This window comes from Triticum urartu, chromosome 4A (assembly GCF_056163025.1).
Source record: "Triticum urartu cultivar PI428250 chromosome 4A, HENAU_Tu73, whole genome shotgun sequence".
Lineage (NCBI taxonomy): Eukaryota > Viridiplantae > Streptophyta > Magnoliopsida > Poales > Poaceae > Triticum > Triticum urartu.
The window spans coordinates 130,031,580-130,053,709 of NC_141876.1; the positions used below are offsets into that span (position 1 = coordinate 130,031,580).

Below are 22,130 nucleotides of genomic sequence, written 5' to 3' on the forward strand. Positions count from 1 at the left end.
GGACGTGTCGCAACTTGCATACGGTGTGAGAAATCGTCCAAACCTAACATGGGCATACCAACCTGCTTGCAAAAGTTGGGCTCATTTGAAAGATGTCCAAAAATATACAATGTTGAGTGTTCGGGTAGGCGAGAAGGGCCCGTCTGAGAGTATGTTGTTTTTTAAACCTTTTTAAAATGCGTGAACATTTTTTTGTTTTGCACGAATATTTTTAAAATATGTGAAGATGTTTTGAATCAGCAAACATTTTTGTAATTCATGAACAATTTTGAATTTTTTTTGAACATTATAAAAAATTCATGAACAATTTTTGATATTCCTAACATTTGTTCAATTTCATATCTTTTTTTGAAAACACCAAATATGTGAACATTTTTTGATTCCATGAACATTTTATGATTTCTTGAACATTTTTTCAAAATGCACAATTTTTTAAAAGTTGGAAACTTTTTGGAATAGAAAATTATTTAAAATAGAAACAAACAAAAAAAGGAAAAACGAAATTAAGAAAACTGAGCGCGCCTTACATGGGCCGGCCCAAAAGGCTTTTAGCATTGATTTGAAGAAGATAAAAGAACTAAACTTGGCATGTTTTTCTCAAAAAACTAAACTAAACTAAACTTGGCATGTCGAGTAAGTTGTCCCGCTTGGTTAATACAATTGCGCTCAATCGGGAGGGCAGGAATTCAAATCACCTTGCTGCACTTTTTTTTGAGTTTTTAACTGAGAAGAAAAAGAGCAAATGGGCCGGGCCTGGAGTGGAGGGTAATGTGTTTAGGAGAGTTGTACCAAAGCGAAAGTGAATTTCAAATACTTAGGCCTGTTCGGAGAACCTCCACTTCACAACTCCACTCCCGAAGCAAGTGGAGTTACTGTTGAAAGTCACAGAACCGACGGCCATGGGACTGATGGGAGGCTGGGAGCACTAGGTGCCATGTGTGACTGCGCGCTGCGATGGTAGCCGGTAGCCAGCGCTGCAGCTATTGTGTGCCTCAGTGGCAGCAACTGGCGGCTGCTCCTCTTCACAGTGATGCACGGCGACGATCTGCAGTTCTAGGCTGGGCCGCTCGGCTAAGTGCAATTTTTTTTGCTCCAACACTGGGTGGGCCACGGCCCAATCGGCCTTGCCGTGGCTCCGCTAGTGCCGGTGTCTGAAGAGGTATCCTCTTAGGGATGCCTCCTTGGCTTTTCTCCTCCTTCTAACGTTCAGGGTGAAAATTCATGTTCACTTCGGCAGACATAGTGGCGGCGGGCTTTGTATCGTGACCCTCTTGAGGGTGTCGGTAGCGAGGGTAGGTGTCTTTCGATCGTTGGGGCATGTTCGAGATGGTTTAGAGTTCCGTCCAGCTACACCTCAGTTCTGACAACTAATGTTTGCACCTATCTTTTACTTTTGATGGAATCTTCTCTCGGTCGTTTCTGCTTGACGGTTAACGCTCCTCGGTCTGGAGCGAGAGGACGGAGGGTCCTCTCCGACAACAGTTTGGTGGGGTGGTGTGACGAAATCCAGTGATTTTTTCTAGGTGTCACGTGTTCACTTGTTGCCGGTGGCCTTGATGGCGTCTTGCGTTGTCTGGCCTCTCTTGTGCTTATTCTAGGCGGTTTTGTTGGAGATGAATAGTAGTGCTTTTATCAGCATGTTTGAGGGTTTTCTTAGCATTATGTATCATTCGGTAGTGTGGCTTTATATTTATAAAGCGGACAAAAGACTGTTTTGTTCGTGAGAGAGAGAGAGAATCTACTACCACTATAAAGAAAGAGAGGGCGGAGAACCAGATCATCCTATCTATTGAAACCTGCAATCTGATGGTCTACATCCCTCCAACATACTAAACGTGTTTTACGCTTTAATTATCCACCATGCATGCCATTGTTTAAACAGTTTTGCTAGAACTCATCTAGATGATATAATTTGGTATCATTCATCTTTTATAGCCATTGAATGTGATGCTATAAGATGCTATAAGATGTGTGTGCTGACGTGAATGATATATGTTCTTGTTTTTCAAGTGAATGAGACCAAATTATGTCTCATCTAAATGAGTTCTACGTACTCCCTTGTTTAAAACATCCGTTAACGAAAATCATCATTAACGAAATCCCCGTCGCTAACCAAACGCGGTACCCCACCACTCGCCCCTCTCTCTCGCACGCTTCTCTCTCTCCCTCGCTAACCTCTCCACCACGCCCCGACACCCACGCCCTTCTCGCCCACGCCCTTCTCGGCCGCCGCAGCCCCACGCCGCCCGCTGCTCGCCCACGCCCTTCTCGCCCGCCGCCGCCGGCCCCCCTCTCGTCCTCGCCGGCGGCCCCTTCTCGTCGCCGACGGGCAGGGAGGGGAGGGGGCTGGATCGTTGGGGGGACAGACAGTACCTCTCTTGTGCGGTTGAACTGGGAGAGGATGACGTCGGCGGAGCGGAGGGTGTGGTCGATGTTCTCGTGGGCGGTGCGGACGGCGTGGGTGCGGAGCTGGATGGGGCGCATGGCGGCGTCGAGCGCGGAGAGGCGGCTGTCGAAGGAGCCGAGGATGGAGACGACGGCGTCGGTGGCCGCCTGGCTCTTCCCGAGCGACTCCCGCAGCAGCGCCGCGCGCTGCGCCAGGCCCTCCATCCCCTCGCCCTTGCCCGCTCCTGGTGCTCCCCGGCCGAAGAGCGGAGCAAGGGTACAGCTAGGTCGGATGCGCGGAGCGGATCTGGGGGCGGGGGTCCGATCCCGGGGCCGTGGGTTGGGTGCGCACAGCGGAGCGGAGCAGGTGGAGGACGGGGGTAGGGGACCCCACGGTGCAAGGGCGGGGTGGCTGGGCTGGGCTGGCGGAGGAAGCGATGGCGAGAGGGGGAGGCGAAGGGGAATGATTGGGAAAGAGAGCGGACGGACAAAGGAAAGTGAGGAGACCACCGGGCGGCCGCAGCGGGGCGGCCGGGCGAGAGCGGAACTGTCGCCGCGCGCGTGCGTTGCGTGTGTTGCGTTGCGTTGGCCGCCGGGCGTGGGCTGCCCTGCCTGGGTTGGACCCGTTGGTCGCCTACTCCCTCAACCGCCGTGGTGGTGTACCGTGCACGCCGTGGCACCCGAGAGCGCAGCTGCCGTGCTCTAACTGTGTTTTCTTTCTTTCTTTTTTAAATTCTCAATTGTCTTTTTTATTGGGTAATTCTCAGTTATCTTTGATGACCGGATGCTTATTTCCTCTTGCTTGCTATATGTCATGATTCCTCTTGCTTGCTATAGCAAGTTAAAATGTATTTCCTCTTGCTTATTTCCTCCATATGTTCAAATCACGACTCGGGGGCATCAGTTAGTGGCGCATATACTCCGTCGTTGTGATTCCTCGAATGATGCTCATTTAGTCATTTTATAGATTTAGATATCGATTTTTAAGCCTTATGCTCCTTCCATTTTAGGATCTACCAATTTTCATTCTACTGTGTGTAGCGCTGCTCACATGAAACTCATCACTCATTTGCACATAGGTTAAAGATGGAGATAAAGACAGGCTTTTGTGACCAAGGGGTGGAATTCTTTTCAACTTACAGTAACCTTCTTACCAACATCGCTTGCCGACGCACCAATCTTTAAAAACGAACTGATAGCTACATGATTTTACTTTGTTTTCCTTGGTTTAAATCATGTATACAGTGTAGTGTCTGCTTTTTGACAATTTCTTATTCACCTGTATGCTTTCTTTTGCAAGTTCATTCCCAATCTCTAATAGCCAATTAATGTCTGCATGATCTGGTTCTGCTTTAGTGCCCTCAAACTGTACTTTCAGTTAGATGCCCATTGAATAATGATTGCTTAATCTTCCTATCCTTTTCCTTTGAAATTGTGCTTCACAAATAGTAGTCAAACAAGACTACCATTTACTCAGGCCATGCTTTCAATCTCACGCCTATTGACTAATGATTGCTTCTTCAGGCATGGAAATCCCTATGCTGACGATGCTTGCAAATATTTTCAGCCATGGAATATGTGATGTAAGGTGCAGGGGAGTATGCGTGTCCCCATTGGCAGAGATCCCTGCTTTTGAAATTTTTCCGTTTAAAATTCAGATATGTCGAGTTAAGTAAAATTCATTGGTGAAGAAGGTCTTACGATGTACAATTATTTTAGTGTAAATCTCCGTTGAAAAAAAAATCAGTTAGTAAAGAAGGAATACTTCATCCTTTTTGTTATAACAATGTGTCGGGTGGTAGGTGCGACATATGCCAACGGGTGGCTTATCATTGTGGGAGCCAGTAAGACGTCGCCGGTGCCTGGAAACGGGATGAGGCGAAGACATGCACGCCGGCGAATCTTACCCAGCTTCGGGGCTCTCCGTGGAGATAACACCCCTACTGCTGCTCTGCGGGGTCTCCGCATGATCACTAGATGGACAAGTAGCTACACAATGCTCCTTGAGCTGTTCGGTGGGAGGAGGAAGAAGGGCACGGCTAGCCTGCTTCTTCTCCTTGTGTGGTGTCTAAAACTAGCTGGGGGTTCCACCCTTTGCATGGGTGCCCCGGGGGGTTTATATAGGCCTACCCCCGGGGGTACAATGGTAATCCGACTGGGCGCGGGGCCCAGCCGTCCGTGACTGCGCTCGCCGGCTTCTGCGCCGGCTGCTGGGGCCCGCCGACTGGTGGGTCCCGCCGGCTGCCGGCCCCTTGGTCGACAAGTAGGCCCCGCTGTCCAGGATCTGGTCGGCGGCTGGTTACTGTTGCTCTATCTTGGTGACGTGGGCTTCGTCGAGGTAGGCGTGGCTACAGTGCCGCCGCCCGGCGGGCGATCGCTGTAGCCTCACCGCGTCTTGTCTCCTTAATGGGGCGTCTCCTTCGAGGGAGGCGGCAAGCCGGCTGCGGGGAGCCGGCTCTGTCTTGGGCCAACTGGGGGAGGCGTGGCCGCCTTCGAGTGTCTCTCTGCCCGAAGGGGCCCACCGCCCGTGGGCTGTACTGGCAGCCCATCGTGGATGGCATCAGGGTCATCATGGCAACAGTGTTGCGCCGGACGGGTCATGGTCACCCGTACAGCGCACTGTGCCGATCGTGCTCCGGGATTTGGGGGTGGCAGGCTTTACTGTAGCCACGCCCCGTCTCATCGCCGCTAGGTGGATGCAAACTTTGAGGGTACGGTCTCGACCGCTTTATGGGAGCCGGCTTCTTGGAGTCGGCCTCCTCGCGGCCGGCTTCTCGAAGTCGGCCCTCCCATGGCTTTCTTCATGAGGGCTAAAGTCGGGCCGCCTTCCGAAAGCCGGCCTGGGTGACAGCCAGCAAGGGGAAGGCGTCCCCATGTCTTGGATTCTTGAGAGCCGGACGGGCTCGTAATTTTTTCAGAAGGGCCAGGGGAAGCCGGCTAGGCTACCCATGGCTATTTACTCCGACACAATGTTTATGATACTTTGTTGCAGAGATCAAAGGGGTTGTAAGATATATGGCATAACATGATAAAAAACAATGAAATCTTAGGTAAAGAGGTGAGACTCACATATATGTAGACTTATTTTCTTCCCTGTAGAACAATAGCTTTTGTTAGCTAAAGAGGTTAGACTCACATGAGTTACCTTTTGGCCATATTTTAATGACTTATATTATGCTGTGTTGTTCTCTTAGATATGCTTGCTGCTCCGGTATCAAGTGAAGATCTTCGTTCAATATGCTTGTCCAGCGCCTGAAGTATTTGGATGAACAGTATGTCAATGTCAACCTACATGATGATGACTTTTTCTACGCCGAGCATTGTGATCAAGGTATTTCTTTCTGCACACAGAAATTAAAATGTGTAGATGGATGAAAATGGAACATAAATTAAAATGTTATAGCTTGGAAAACACTTGTATGCACAAATAGTTTCTACTGGCTACCTCCATAAGTAGAGCACAAACCTTGGTTGATATGACATTAAACTGTTGGATGAAAAAAACCAATAACTGAGATCCGTTGGAACAAGAAACTTCAACTTGCAGGCGGGAAAGTGGTCGACCCGCGTGCTGACTGCAGGCCCTCCCGCGGGCCACGTGGCAGCGAGACCCTGTCAGCGCACGCGCGCGACGGGACGCCGTCGCAGGCCCGGGCCCGCCACTCCTAGGCCTCGGCCCGAAGGCTGATCTTCTGCGGCTCAGGTGGATCGCTCGCCTTCCCGTGGCGATTTTATTTCGCCGTTAGGGCGCAGTAAGCGCGGGACGTGGGGGAGTGGGCACGATCGGTCCCCACGTTTCCCCACGCCGCGCCTCCTCGGCTCCGCCACGCGAGCCTATAAGTAGGGGGGTGAGGGGGAGAGACAGAGGTCCGCACGCTCTCTCTCGCTCCGCCCCTTCTCGTCCTCCTTTCTTCCTCTCGTTGCCGCCGCAGCCTCCCGTCTCAGCGCCGCCGCGCCGCCACATCGTCTTGCTCCCATGGCGCTGTTGAGCTCGTGGAATGGCTCCAACGTCCATGAGGACCATGTTGAGTTCCTCCGCTAGACTCGGCGCCTGCCCGACGCCAACCTCGTGCGGGTCCGCCTGGCGCCAGAGACGGAGATCTCGCCGGCACCGGAGGAGGGCGAGCGGGTCGTCTTTCGCTCGCACTTCCTGTGCGGCTTCGGCCTTCCGGCGAGCGGGTTCCTGCGCTCCTTCCTCGAGTTCTACAATCTCCAGCCGCATCACCTCACGCCCAACGCGGTGATGCTGATGTCGGCCTTCGTCTCTCTCTGCGAAGGTTTCTTGGGGCTGCTCCCCACGCTGGAGCTCTGGGGGGAATTCTTCCAGAGCAAACTCGGCACCGTCGTCGTAGGCGTGCCCACCCCCTGCGGGGCCTACATCGCCATGAGGAGGTCGGGCGAGAACAACCCATTCCCGTCCATCCCCCTGATCCAGTCGGTGAAGATCTGGCAGAAGTCGTACTTCTACGTGAAGAACGTCGCCCAGCAAGGAGACCACGTCAACCTGCCGGCTTACGTAGCCGGCCCGGCGGCTGGGAGGCAGCCCTCATGGAGTTTCCGGTCCAGGTCACTGTCTTAGGCCGGGAACGCTGCCGTCTCCCGCTTCGGGTGATGATCCAGTCGGAAGGCCTGAGCGGGGCCGACTTGGTGGCCGCCTTCGTGGAGCGCCGGATACTTCCTCTCCAAAGTCGGCCCCACATGATGTGTCAGATGAGCGGCCGCTTCGACCCAAGCCGGCTGAGCACTAGGGAGATGCCTCATGCGGAGGTGTCGTACATGGTAAATTATATCTCCAATTGCAAGCTCGCCGAGGACTGGCGATACGGCAAGGTGCCGTATTCTCGCGCCAACCCTCTGCCCGTGGTAAGCTTTCCTCTCTTTCTTCTTTTGGTTGGTAGCCGGCTTTATGATGGCCGGCTTCTGATCGGTCGGTTCTTCTTAGCAGAACCCCCTTCTTCCGCCAACGACCGGGGCAGCAGGGATAGAATGCCAGTACGTCCCCGACCGCACGGTGGACGACGTCGACAACTCGGATTTGGGGGCGGCCGCCATGGAAGACGTCGTCGTGGGGGACGACGCCGAGCCCGGAGGCACAGGGCTTACCGCCAGCTTTGAGGACTGGCCGGATGATGCTGAAGCCGAAGTCGCCCCGCGTCGCCAGCCGGCGGCCGACCATCAGGGCGCGGGCTTGTCCACCGCGCCGGCTGCCAGCGGCGGCGCACAGAAGCGCCGGGCCGCGTCAATCCTCTTCGGTAGTCGGCCGAAGAAGTCCAAAGCCTCCACCGCGGCGACCAAACGAGATGAGGCGGCCGCGAAAGCGGCCCGCTTCCGCAAGGCGGTGAAGCAGCCTCAGGCAGTCTCAGCGTAAGTCGTCGATTGCCTGGTCGCATGCTTTTCATCGTTCTCTCCTGTTTGAGCATTCTTCCCAACCTTCTCTCGCTCGCTGGACAGGGCGCCGTTTTCCCTTGAGCGGGGTCCGGGCGGCTCCGTAGTTGGGCCGACTAAAGGGTCTTCGGGCTCCCGCCGCGTGGACCCCCGCGCCGACCTCAGGGAGGCCACGAAGCGGAACGCCCGTGAGGCGCGGGAGGAGCGTGAGGCGGCGGAAAAAGCGGCCGCCCAGGCGGCGAGGGAGCAGGCCGACGCGGCAGCCAAGGCCCAGGCGGAGGCGGCGACCGCGGAAACAGAGGCAGAGGGTTCGCGTAACCAGCCTCCGCTGCTCGCCATTCCCCTCCGAGCCGTGGCCCCTGACACCCCATTGCCCCTGGCGGAGGAAATCGTCCAAGACCCGCCGCTGATGGAGAGGAGGGAGGACCTCGTGGTCTTCGCGGGGAGAGCGCCGCCGGCAGCGCCAACCGGAGTGGGCCAAGGCGGCCAACCGTCAGCGGCGCCAGAGGAGCCGGCCGGGGGTGAGCCGGAGGACGGAGCCGGCTTCGAGGTGCAGCCGGTGACACGTCGGCGCGCAGGGGGAGGCGCCGCTCCGCCGGAGTCGCGCCGAGTTGCGGGCGCCGGCCAGTCGGCGGAGGCTCTGGAGGCGGCCAGCACCGCCACGTCCGAGTGGACTCCCAGCGGGGGGACTGGTGAGCTGAATGTGGCGGCTCAAGAGGTCCGGAGCCGGCTTCAAGCTCAGGCCACCCTGCTGCAGCAGTACACCCAGGAGTTCCTGTCGACGCGGGCCGCCATCCGGGTGAGTCTTTCATTCTTGGCCGCTTTGGTCTCTTGATTTCTTCCGTGGGGGCGCGTCAGCGCACCCACTGGGTGTAGTCCCCGAGATTCGGGCCGACTGCTGAGCAGTCGGGTCGGATCTTTCTTGACGACTACCTTATTTTTTCTTCCTGTCTGAACTTCCAGGAATATCATAACTCCCGTGCTGCCGCCTTCAACTCCCAGGCTCAGTGTTGGGTTTCAAAGTAATTTCAAAAAATTTCCTACGCTCACGCAAGATCATGGTGATGCATAGCAACGAGAGGGGAGAGTATGATCTACGTACCCTTGTAGATCGACAACGGAAGCGTTTGGTTGATGTAGTCGTACGTCTCCACGGCCCGACCGATCAAGCATCGAAACTACGGCACCTCCGAGTTCTAGCACACGTTCATCTCGATGACGATCCCCGGACTCCGATCCAGCAAAGTGTCGGGGAAGAGTTCCGTCAGCACGACGGCGTGTTGACGATCTTGATGTACTACTGCAGCAGGGCTTCGCCTAAGCACCGCTACAATATTATCGAGGACTATGGTGGAAGGGGGCACCGCACACGGCTAAGAATATGATCACGTGGATCAACTTGTATTTCTCTGGGGTGCCCCTGCCTCCGTATATAAAGGCTCAAGGGGGGGGGGGTGCGGCCGGCCTAGGAGAGCCGTGCCAGGAGGAGTCCTACTCCCTCTCCCTCTGGGAGTAGGATTCCCCCCCCCCCCCTCAATCCTAGTTGGAATAGGATTCGCGGAGGGGGGAAAAAGAGAGGGGGGCCGGCCCCCTCTCCTTGTCCTATTCGGACCAAGGGAGGGGAGGGGCGCGCGGCCCATCTTGGGCTGCTCCTTCTCTTTTCCACTAAGGCCCACTTAGTCCCATATAGCTCCCGGGGGGTTCCGGTAACCTCCCGGTACTCCGGTAAAATCCCGATTTCACCCGGAACACTTCCGATATCCAAACATAGGCTTCCAATATATCAATCTTTATGTCTCGACCATTTCGAGACTTCTCGTCATGTCCGTGATCACATCCGGGACTCCGAACAACCTTCGGTACATCAAAATGCATAAACTCATAATATAACTGTCATCGTAACCTTAAGCGTGCGGACCCTACGGGTTCGAGAACAATGTAGACATGACCGAGACACGTCTCCGGTCAATAACCAATAGCGGAACCTGGATGCTCATATTGGCTCCTACATATTCTACGAAGATCTTTTATCGATCGGACCGCATAACAACATACGTTGTTCCCTTTGTCATCGGTATGTTACTTGCCCGAGATTCGATCGTCGGTATCCCATACCTAGTTCAATCTCGTTACCGGCAAGTCTCTTTACTCGTTCTATAATACATCATCCCGCAACTAACTCATTAGTTGCAATGCTTGCAAGGCTTAAGTGATGTGCATTACCGAGAGGGCCCAGAGATACCTCTCCGACAATCGGAGTGACAAATCCTAATCTCGAAATACGCCAACCCAACATGTACCTTTGGATACACCTGTAGAGCTCCTTTATAATCACCCAGTTACGTTGTGACGTTTGGTAGCACACAAAGTGTTCCTCTGGCAAACGGGAGTTGCATAATCTCATAGTCATAGGAACATGTATAAGTCATGAAGAAAGCAATAGCAACATACTAAACGATCGGGTGCTAAGCTAATGGAATGGGTCATGTCAATCAGATCATTCAACTAATGATGTGATCCTGTTAATCAAATGACAACTCTTTGTCCATGGTTAGGAAACATAACCATCTTTGATTAACAAGCTAGTCTAGTAGAGGCATACTAGTGACACTCTGTTTGTCTATGTATTCACACATGTATTATGTTTCTGGTTAATACAATTCTAGCATGAATAATAAACTTTTATCATGATATAAGGAAATAAATAATAACTTTATTATTGCCTCTAGGGCATATTTCCTTCAGTCTCCCACTTGCACTAGAGTCAATAATCTAGATTACACAGTAATGATTCTAAAACCCATGGAGCCTTGGTGCTGATCATGTTTTGCTGGTGGAAGAGGCTTAGTCAACGGGTCTGCAACATTCAGATCCGTATGTATCTTGCAAATCTCTATGTCACCCACCTGGACTAGATCCCGAATGGAATTGAAGCGTCTCTTGATGTGCTTGGTTCTCTTGTGAAATCTGGATTCCTTCGCCAAGGCAATTGCACCAGTATTGTCACAAAAGATTTTCATTGGACCCGATGCACTAGGTACGACACCTAGATCGGATATGAACTCCTTCATCCAGACTCCTTCATTTGCTGCTTCCGAAGCAGCTATGTATTCCTCTTCACACGTAGATCCCGCCACGACGCTTTGTTTAGAACTGCACCAACTGATAGCTCCACCGTTTAATGTAAACACGTATCCGGTTTGCAATTTAGAATCGTCCGGATCAGTGTCAAAGCTTGCATCAATGTAACCGTTTATGATGAGCTCTTTGTCACCTCCATATACGAGAAACATATCCCTAGTCCTTTTCAGGTACTTCAGGATGTTCTTGACCGCTGTCCAGTGATCCACTCCTGGATTACTTTGGTACCTCCCTGCTAGACTTATAGCAAGGCACACATCAGGTCTGGTACACAGCATTGCATACATGATAGAGCCTATGGCTGAAGCATAGGGAACATCTTTCATCTTCTCTCTATCTTCTGCAGTGGTCGGGCATTGAGTCCGACTCAACTTCACACCTTGTAACACAGGCAAGAACCCTTTCTTTGCTTGATCCATTTTGAACTTCTTCAAAATCTTGTCAAGGTATGTGCTTTGTGAAAGTCCAATTAAATGTCTTGATCTATCTCTATAGATCTTTATGCCTAATATGTAAGCAGCTTCACCAAGGTCTTTCATCGAAAAACTCTTATTCAAGTATCCCTTTATGCTATCCAGAAATTCTATATCATTTCCAATCAGTAATATGTCATCCACATATAATATCAGAAATGCTACAGAGCTCCCACTCACTTTCTTGTAAATACAGGCTTCTCCAAAAGTCTGAATAAAACCAAATGCTCTAATCACACTATCAAAGCGTTTATTCCAACTCCGAGAGGCTTGCACCAGTCCATAAATGGATCGCTGGAGCTTGCACACTTTGTTAGCTCCCTTTGGATCGACAAAACCCTCTGGTTGCATCATATACAACTCTTCTTCCAGAAATCCATTCAGGAATGCAGTTTTGACATCCATCTGCCAAATTTCATAATCATAAAATGCGGCAATTGCTAACATGATTCGGACAGACTTAAGCATCGCTACGGGTGAGAAGGTCTCATCGTAGTCAATCCCTTGAACTTGCCGAAACCCTTTTGCGACAAGTCAAGCTTTGTAGACAGTAATATTACCGTCGGTGTCAGTCTTCTTCTTGAAGATCCATTTATTCTCAATTGCTTGCCGATCATTGGGCAAGTCAACCAAAGTCCACACTTTGTTCTCATACATGGATCCCATCTCAGATTTCATGGCTTCAAGCCATTTTGCGGAATCTGGGCTCACCATCGCTTCTTCATAGTTGGTAGATTCATCATGATCTAGTAGCATGACTTCCAGAACAGGATTACCGTACCACTCTGGTGCGGATCTTACTCTGGTTGATCTACGAGGTTCAGTAGTATCTTGTTCTGAAGTTTCATGATCATTATCATTAGCTTCCTCACTAATTGGTGTAGGTGTCACAGAAACAGTTTTCTGTGATGCACTACTTTCCAATAAGGGAGCAGGTACAGTTACCTCATCAAGTTCTACTTTCCTCCCACTCACTTCTTTCGAGAGAAACTCCTTCTCTAGAAAGTTTCCGAACTTAGCAACAAAAGTCTTGCCTTCGGATCTGTGATAGAAGGTGTATCCAATAGTCTCCTTTGGATATCCTATGAAGACACATTTCTCCGATTTGGGTTCGAGCTTATCAGGTTGAAGCTTTTTCACATAAGCATCGCAGCCCCAAGCTTTCAGAAACGACAACTTTGGTTTCTTGCCAAACCATAGTTCATAAGGCGTCGTCTCAACGTATTTTGATGGTGCCCTATTTAACGTGAATGCGGCCGTCTCCAAAGCATAACCCCAAAACGATAGCGGTAAATCAGTAAGAGACATCATAGATCGCACCATATCTAGTAAAGTACGATTACGACGTTCGGACACACCATTACGCTGTGGTGTTCCGGGTGGCGTGAGTTGCGAAACTATTCCGCATTGTTTCAAATGTACACCAAACTCGTAACTCAAATATTCTCCTCCACGATCAGATCGTAGAAACTTTATTTTCTTGTTACGATGATTTTAAACTTCACTCTGAAATTCTTTGAACTTTTCAAATGTCTCAGACTTATGTTTCATTAAGTAGATATACCCATATCTGCTTAAGTCATCTGTGAAGGTGAGAAAATAACGATATCCGCCACGAGCCTCAATATTCATCGGACCACATACATCTGTATGTATGATTTCCAACAAATATGTTGCTCTCTCCATAGTACCGGAGAACGGTGTTTTAGTCATCTTGCCCATGAGGCACGGTTCGCAAGTACCAAGTGATTCATAATCAAGTGGTTCCAAAAGTCCATCAGTATGGAGTTTCTTCATGCGCTTTACACCGATATGACCTAAACGGCAGTGCCACAAATAAGTTGCACTATCATTATCAACTCTGCATCTTTTGGCTTCAACATTATGAATATGTGTATCACTACTATCGAGATTCATCAAAAACTGACCACTCTTCAAGGGTGCATGACCATAAAAGATATTACTCATATAAATAGAACAACCATTATTCTCTGATTTAAATGAATGACCGTCTCGCATCAAACAAGATCCAGATATAATGTTCATGCTTAACGCTGGCACCAAATAACAATTATTTAGGTCTAATATTAATCCCAAAGGTAGATGTAGAGGTATCATGCCGACTGCGATCACATCGACTTTGGAACCGTTTCCCACGCGCATCGTCACCTCGTCCTTAGCCAATCTCCGCTTAATCCGTAGTCCCTGTTTCGAGTTGCAAATATTAGCAACAGAACCAGTATCAAATACCCAGGTACTACTGCGAGCATTAGTAAGGTACACATCAATAACATGTATATCACATATACCTTTGTTCACCTTGCCATCCTTCTTATCCGCGAAATACTTGGGGCAGTTCCGCTTCCAGTGACCAGTCTGCTTGCAGTAGAAGCACTCAGTTTCAGGCTTAGGTCCAGACTTGGGTTTCTTCTCTTGAGCAGCAACTTGCTTGCTGTTCTTCTTGAAGTTCCCCTTCTTCTTCCCTTTGCCCTTTTTCTTGAAACTAGTGGTCTTGTTGACCATCAACACTTGATGCTCCTTTTTGATTTCTACCTCCGCAGCCTTCAGCATTGCGAAGAGCTCGGGAATAGTCTTATTCATCCCTTGCATATTATAGTTCATCACGAAGCTCTTGTAGCTTGGTGGCAGTGATTGGAGAATTCTGTCAATGACGCAATCATCTGGAAGATTAACTCCCATCTAAATCAAGTGATTATTATACCCAGACATTTTGAGTATATGCTCACTGACAGAACTGTTCTCCTCCATCTTGCAGCTATAGAACTTATTGGAGACTTTATATCTCTCAATCCGGGCATTTGCTTGAAATATTAACTTCAACTCCTGGAACATCTCATATGCTCCATGACGTTCAAAACGTCGTTGAAGTCCCGGTTCTAAGCCGTAAAGCATGGCACACTGAACTATCGAGTACTCATCAGCTTTGCTCTGCCAGACGTTCACAACATCTGGTGTTGCTCCAGCAGCAGGCCTAGCACCCAGCGGTGCTTCCAGGACGTAATTCTTCTGTGCGGCAATGAGGATAATCCTCAAGTTACGGACCCAGTCCGTGTAATTGCTACCATCATCTTTCAACTTTGCTTTCTCAAGGAACGCATTAAAATTCAACGGAACAACAGCACGGGCCATTTATCTACAATCATACATAAACAAGCAAGATACTATCAGGTACTAAGTTCATGATAAATTTAGGTTCAATTAATCATATTACTTAAAGAACTCTCACTTAGATAGATATCCCTCTAATCCTCTAAGTGATTACGTGATCCAAATCAACTAAACCATGTCCGATCATCACGTGAGATGGAGTAGTTTCATTGGTGAACATCACTATGTTGATCATATCTACTATATGATTCACGCTCGACCTTTCGGTCTCCGTGTTCCGAGGCCATATCTGTATATGCTTGGCTCGTCAAGTATAACCTGAGTATTCCGCGTGTGCAACTGTTTTGCACCCGTTGTATTTGAACGTAGAGCCTATCACACCCGATCATCACATGGTGTCTCAGCACGAAGAACTTTCGCAACGGTGCATACTCAGGGAGAACACTTCTTGATAATTTAGTGAGAGATCATCTTATAATGCTACCGTCAATCAAAGCAAGATAAGATGCATAAAAGATAAACATCACATGCAATCAATATAAGTGATATGATATGGCCATCATCATCTTGTGCTTGTGATCTCCATCTCCGAAGCACCGTCATGATCACCATCGTCACCGGCGTGACACCTTGATCTCCATCGTAGCATCGTTGTCGTCTCGCCAATCTTATGCTTCCACGACTATCGCTACCGCTTAGTGATAAAGTAAAGCATTACAGCGCGATTGCATTGCATACAATAAAGCGACAACCATATGGCTCCTGCCAGTTGCCGATAACTCGGTTACAAAACATGATCATCTCATACAATAAAATTTAGCATCATGTCTTGACCATATCACATCACAATATGCCCTGCAAAAACAAGTTAGACGTCCTCTACTTTGTTGTTGCATGTTTTACGTGGCTGCTATGGGCTTAAGCAAGAACCAATCTTACCTACGCATCAAAAACCACAACGATAGTTTGTCAAGTTGGTGCTGTTTTAACCTTCGCAAGGACTGGGCGTAGCCACACTCAGTTCAACTAAAGTTGGAGAAACTGTCACCCGCAAGCCACCTATGTGCAAAGCACGTCGGGAGAACCGGTCTCGCGTAAGCGTACGCGTAATGTCGGTCCGGGCCGCTTCGTCCAACAATACCGCCGAACCAAAGTATGACATGCTGGTAAGCAGTATGACTTATATCGCCCACAACTCACTTGTGTTCTACTCGTGCATATAACATCAACATATAAAACCTAGGCTCGGATGCCACTGTTGGGTTTTGTAGTAATTTCAAAAAATTTCCTACGCTCACGCAAGATCATGGTGATGCATAGCAACGAGAGGGGAGAGAATGATCTACGTACCCTTGTAGATCGACAACGGAAGCGTTTGGTTGATGTAGTCGTACGTCTCCACGGCCCGACCGATCAAGCACCGAAACTACGGCACCTCCGAGTTCTAGCACACGTTCAGCTCGATGACGATCCCCGGACTCCGATCCAGCAAAGTGTCGGGGAAGAGTTCCGTCAGCACGACGGCGTGGTGACGATCTTGATGTACTACTGCAGCAGGGCTTCGTCTAAGCACCGCTACAATATTATCGAGGACTATGGTGGAAGGGGGCACCGCACACGGCTAAGAATATGATCACGTGGATCAACTTGTGTTTCTCTAGGGTGCCCCTGCCTCCGTATATAAAGGCTCAAGGGGGGGGGTGCGGCCGGCCTAGGAGAGGCGCGCCAGGAGGAGTCCTACTCCCTTTGGGAGTAGGATTCCCCCCCCCCCAATCCTAGTTGGAATAGGATTCACGGAGGGGGGAAAAGAGAGAGGGGGGCCGGCCCCCTCTCCTTGTCCTATTCGGACCAAGGGAGGGGAGGGGCGCGCGGCCCATCTTGGGCTGCTCCTTCTCTTTTCCACTAAGGCCCACTTAGTCCCATATAGCTCCTGGGGGGTTCCGGCAACCTCCCGGTACTCCGGTAAAATCCCGATTTCACCCGGAACACTTCCGATATCCCAACATAGGCTTCCAATATATCAATCTTTATGTCTCGACCATTTCGAGACTTCTCGTCATGTCCGTGATCACATCCGGGACTCCGAACAACCTTCGGTACATCAAAATGCATAAACTCATAATATAACTGTCATCGTAACCTTAAGCGTGCGGAACCTACGGGTTCGAGAACAATGTAGACATGACCGAGACACGTCTCCGGTCAATAACCAATAGCGGAACCTGGATGCTCATATTGGCTCCTACATATTCTACGAAGATCTTTTATCGGTCAGACCGCATAACAACATACGTTGTTCCCTTTGTCATCGGTATGTTACTTGCCCCGAGATTCGATCGTCGGTATCCCATACCTAGTTCAATCTCGTTACCGGCAAGTCTCTTTACTCGTTCTGTAATACATCATCCCGCAACTAACTCATTAGTTGCAATGCTTGCAAGGCTTAAGTGATGTGCATTACCGAGAGGGCCCAGAGATACCTCTCCGACAATCGGAGTGACAAATCCTAATCTCGAAATACGCCAACCCAACTTGTACCTTTGGAGACACCTGTAGAGCTCCTTTATAATCACCCAGTTATGTTGTGACGTTTGGTAGCACACAAAGTGTTCCTCTGGCAAACGGGAGTTGCATAATCTCATAGTCATAGGAACATGTATAAGTCATGAAGAAAGCAATAGCAACATACTAAACGATCGGGTGCTAAGCTAATGGAATGGGTCATGTCAATCAGATCATTCAACTAATGATGTGATCCTGTTAATCAAATGACAACTCTTTGTCCATGGTTAGGAAACATAACCATCTTTGATTAACAAGCTAGTCTAGTAGAGGCATACTAGTGACACTCTGTTTGTCTATGTATTCACACATGTATTATGTTTCCGGTTAATACAATTCTAGCATGAATAATAAACTTTTATCATGATATAAGGAAATAAATAATAACTTTATTATTGCCTCTAGGGCATATTTCCTTCACTCAGGAGTTGGGTCGGAAGACCGATGACCTGGCCAACAGCCGAAGTAAGTGCTTGATCTTGTCTGTCTCCTGTGGGGGCGCGTCAGCGCACCCACTAGGTGTAGTCCCCGAGATTCAGGCCGACTGCTGAGCAGTCAGGTCGGATCTTCCTTGACGAATTTTTCCTTATTGGTTTTTTTCTTCTCTTTCTTTCGTCTTTCATGCTTTCAGGGGCCAACGCCGACTTGAGGAGGGAGCTCGGCGAAGCGCAGGCCGCCCTTCGTACCAAGGATGCTGAGTACGCTGCCTTGGTCCAGGAGCGTGACCGCCTGGCCAAGAAGCTGGCTGACCAAGAGAAAAGCCACAAGGCGGCCCTGCAGAAAGCGCAGGATAGCGAGGCCGCCCTGAAGGCAGAGTTTGAGACCGAGGCGGCGAGCTGGGCTGAGACCCGACGAGTGCTGGATGAAGGCTTCGGCCGCATCGAGGACTTGATCGACGGTAAGCCGCCTTCCTCGCTCCTCTCCTGCCCCTTGCCGCCTGGTTTTTGGCCTGACTTGTGCTGCTGCCTATTTTCTTGTGCAGACTACTTTCCCGGCTACTCCGCCTTCGCCGCCCAAACCATCGAGGCCCATCGCGAGCCGCCGTCAGGCGGGGGTCAACATCGCGCCGGACGCGAATCGGACGCTTGAGGAGCAGCTCTTGGCTGTCCAAGCGCGGCTGCAGCCGGCTCACCGGATGCTTCGCCGGCTCCAACGTGCCGGGGCATAGGTGTTGGCCGCCCTCTGGCCCGGCGAGACGATCCCCCGCATCCCAAGCCGGACTGCCGACTGGCTGGAGGTCGCAGTCGGTCGCTTTGAAGCTTGGAAGACGTCGGCGGCCCGTCTTGGAGCCGGGCGGACGTTGGAGTTCGTTCGAGCTTGGTACCCAGGGCTGAACCTGGACCAGCTGCGCACTTGGCGGCTGGAGGCCGACGCGGAGCTGGAGGAGGTGCGGCCGGCTATCGCCCAGCGTGCTTCGACGATCGCCGAGTGCACCGACATCAGCGTTTTTGCACCTGAAATCAATGATGACGGCGTTGCCCAGCCGGAGGAGTGGTTCTGGCTGAACCCGGCGGTGGGCGAGGACTCGGCAGAGGAGATCGCCTCCAGCGACGAGGGCGAGGATGACGAAGAAGAGGACGGTGAAGACGTCGAGCCGGCTAGTGGAACAACCGGCCGGCCTCAGGCTGATCGTGCCTCCAGCAACGAGGCGCGTGGAAGTGCGCCCTCTGCGGGAGGCGGTGATCAAGCCGAGGTTCGCCAGCCGGCCACTCCTTCAGCCGGCACAACCGTCTCCGCCGACCAGCCCGGCTCGTTGGTCGCTCCGCCAGCTTGACCTACCGTCCTTATTTTTCCTGCTTGTTGCCTTTTGAACAATCTTTATTAAGCTTTCGCAGTTCCACCCACTGGGGGTGTATCCAAACTATGTTGAATGCTGGCCTCTTGGAGGTCTTTTATGTAAATATTATTATGTGCATGTTTGGTTTCCATTCGCGTATGCTTTTTATCCTTAGGCCTTTTCCTTTGCCGCCTTCCCTCTTTGGGGAGGCAAGTACTCGAGCTTTCTTGGATTGAAGTGAAGTGAATGGAAACCGGCCGGCCGGCTACTTTGGTAGTCGGTCGGTGGTAGGCGGCAAACCGGCTTTCGTTATATTAGTCCGTTGGTCCCTGGCCATTTTTCGTGTGGGCATCCTTTCCTGCTTTTGACTCTTGCCAGCCGGACAGCCGGTTCTTCGAACTGCGACTTTGGCAAGAGCTAAGCCTGGGTGTCGGCACACTACTTGTCTGACCGCGGGTAGGACTTCTAATATAACTCCAGTCGGCCAGTCCTCGGGCCGACTAGTCGAACCCGGTGCCGGACGGAACAAGTAAATGAAATGACAAGGTCATAAGCATGATACTTTTCATTCATAGATAAAAGATGGCAGTCCCCAAGCCCTCCTCGGGGGGGGCTATTGTCTCGTATTTAGTACAAAAGTTAGCGTGATACATACTGCATTTCAACTGTAAAATCTTCGAAGGAGGTTGGCGTTCCATGGTCGTTCCGACTCCTTGCCGGAGTCGTCTCTCTTTCGTGCCTTCGGCTTCTGCGCGTCGATCAGGTAGTAGGAGTCGTTGCCTAAGGCTCTGCTGATGACGAAGAGGCCCTCCCAAGGGGCCAAGAGCTTGTGCTGGCCGGCTGTTCGCTGGATCAGCCGGAGCACAAGATCGCCCTCTTGGAAAGATCTTGGCCTGACCTTCCGACTGTGGTAGCGGCGCAAACCCTGCTGGTAGATGGCAGACCGGCTGAGGGCTAACAGCCGGCCTTCTTCCAGCAGGTCGACGCCGTCTTATCGTGCTTCCTTGGCCTCCGCCTCCGTGTACATGGTTACCCGGGGCGAGTCGAACTCGATGTCGGTTGGGATGATCGCCTCGGCACCGTACACGAGGAAGAAAGGAGTGAAGCCGGTTGACTTGTTTGGGGTAGTGCGCAGACTCCAGAGGATAGCCGGTAGCTCATCGAGCCAACAGCCGGCTGAACGCTCCAGTGGTACGACCAGTCGGGGCTTGATGCTGGAGAGGATGAGGCCGTTGGCTCGCTCGACCTGGCTGTTTGACTGTGGGTGGGCGACGGACGCTAAGTCCAGCCGGATACCTTGGGCTGCGCAGAAACGTGCCAAGGCTCCTTTGGCAAAATTCGTGCCATTGTCGGTGACGATGCTGTGTGGCACGCCGTACCGAGTTGTTATGTCTGCGATGAATGTCACAGCAGTCGGCCCATTCAGCTTCTTGATCGGCTTTGCCTCAATCCACTTGGTGAATTTGTCCACGGCGACGAGCAAATGCGTCATGCCGCCGCGCGCCGTCTTGAATGGGCCCACCATGTCCAGTCCCCAAACGGCGAAGGGCCAGGTGAGGGGAATGGTCTTGAGTGCCGAAGCCGGCATGTGTTGCTTGGAGCTGAAGAGTTGGCACCCTTTGCAATATTTAACTAATTCTTTGGCGTCATCCAAAGCAGTCGGCCAGAAGAAACCATGGAGGAAAGCTTTGGTGACGAGTGATCTTGAAGCCGCATGGTGGCCGCATTCTCCTTGGTGAATGTCTCTGAGGATTGCAATGCCCTTCTCTTGCTCGACGCACCGTTGGAGGACTCCAGTGACACTGCGCTTGACGAGTTCTCTGTTGACGATTGTGTATGCTCCGGCTCGATGTTGGACTTGTCTTGCCTCTGTTTCGTCAGCCGGCAGATCTTGGTTTACTAGGAAGTTGAGGATGGACTGAGCCCATGACGGAGCTGCGACTTCTCCTACTGCCAATGTGGCTACTGCCACCAGGGTGGGCGGTCTGGGTGGTGAAATGCTGGAGTCGGCCGCCGGCTGTTGTGTTGGTGCAGTCCCCAGGCCGGCTACTGCAGTCCCCGAGCCGGGTGTGGCAGTCCCTGAGCCGGTTGCCGAAGTCCCCGGGCCGACTACTGAAGTCCCGGGGTCGCCTGCTTGGTTCTTCGAGCCGGACCCGGTCGCGTCGGGGTCAGGCGGTACGAAGATGGAATCGGACTCTGGAGACGGCTTGATGGACGGCTTGAGGAGGCGTTGTAGAGCGACGCTGGTTGGTATTGCTTGCCGAGTGGAGCCTATTCGAGCCAGGGCATCGGCTGGCTCGTTGTCGGCTCGCGGTACGTGGAGGAACTCGCATCCTTCAAAGTATCCGCTGAGTTGTTGAACCAGGAAGCGGTAGCTTGCCATATTTCCGTCCTTGGCGTCCCAGTCGCCGGATGATTGCTGAACCACCAAGTCTGAGTCGCCATAACATAGGATCCGGCGGATGCCGAGTTCCTTGGCAAGCCGGAGCCCGTGTATGAGTGCCTCGTACTCGGCTATATTGTTGGAGGCGGCAAAGTGAATCTGCAGCGTGTATCTGAGCTTGTCGCCTTTGGGAGAGGTAAGGACGACGCCGGCTCCCAAGCCGGTGCGCATCTTGGACCCGTCAAAGTGCATGCGCCAATGGGTGGAGTCGGGAGCCGGCGGCAGGTACTGGGTCTCGGCCCAGTCGACGAGGAAGTCGGCCAGTGCTTGGAACTTGATGGCGGTGTGGGGCTGGTAGAAGATTGTGTAAGGGGCTAGCTCGATGGCCCATTTTGCCACCCGGCCGGATGCGTCCCGGCTGCCTATGATCTCGGCTAGCGGGGCGGTGCATACGACCGTGACGGGATGCTCTTGAAAGTAGGGCTTCAGCTTCTTGGTGGTGAAGTACACACTGTAACACATCTTCTGGTAGTGCGGGTAGTTCTGCTTTGAAGCGGACAGCACCTCGCTCAAATAATACACCGGCCTCTGGACCGGCTGGGCTCGGCCTTCTTCTGGGCGTTGGACTACGATGACGGTGCTGACCACCCGGCTGGTTGCGGCAATGTAAAGGAGCATGGGCTCTTTCTCAGTCGGCGCCGCTAGGACGGGCGGCGTGGTCAGCATCTTCTTCAGCTCGTGAAAAGCTTGGTCGGCCTGGTCGTTCCACTCGAAGTGAGTGCTCTTCTTCATGAGGCGGTAGAGGGGGAGAGCTTTCTCTCCGAGCCCGGCTGATGAAGCGGTTCAAGGAGGCCAAGCATCCGGTGAACTTTTGGATGTCTCGAAGCTTGGTGGG

General features: G+C 51.6%; 1 protein-coding gene across 2 annotated transcripts; it reads left to right on the plus strand.

The window, feature by feature from the left end:
* The first annotated feature begins 728 nt into the window (after window positions 1-728).
* LOC147975106 (uncharacterized) lies at window positions 729-19,839 on the plus strand. Of its 2 annotated transcripts, XM_087517984.1 has the most exons (4): window positions 731-5,716; window positions 17,481-17,540; window positions 17,707-17,973; window positions 18,058-19,839. In XM_087517984.1, exons 1-4 carry the CDS (start codon window positions 5,623-5,625, stop codon window positions 18,162-18,164), a joined length of 528 nt encoding a protein of 175 aa, XP_087374110.1. In that variant the 5' UTR covers window positions 731-5,622; the 3' UTR covers window positions 18,165-19,839. The 2 variants fall into 2 exon arrangements, with proteins under 2 accessions (XP_087374109.1, XP_087374110.1); XM_087517983.1 differs by having other exon boundaries at window positions 729-5,716; window positions 17,707-18,164.
* Window positions 19,840-22,130: the final 2,291 nt, after the last annotated feature.

Excerpts from the sequence above, each read along its gene's own strand:
- LOC147975106 (XM_087517983.1), top strand. The coding sequence starts at position 5,623 with ATGCTTGTCCAGCGCCTGAAGTATTTGGATGAACAGTATGTCAATGTC. Across the intron at positions 5,717-17,480 it reads CGCCGAGCATTGTGATCAAG|GGCATATTTCCTTCACTCAG; the intron begins GTATTTCTTTCT and ends TATTGCCTCTAG. Across the intron at positions 17,541-17,706 it reads TGACCTGGCCAACAGCCGAA|GGGCCAACGCCGACTTGAGG; the intron begins GTAAGTGCTTGA and ends TCATGCTTTCAG.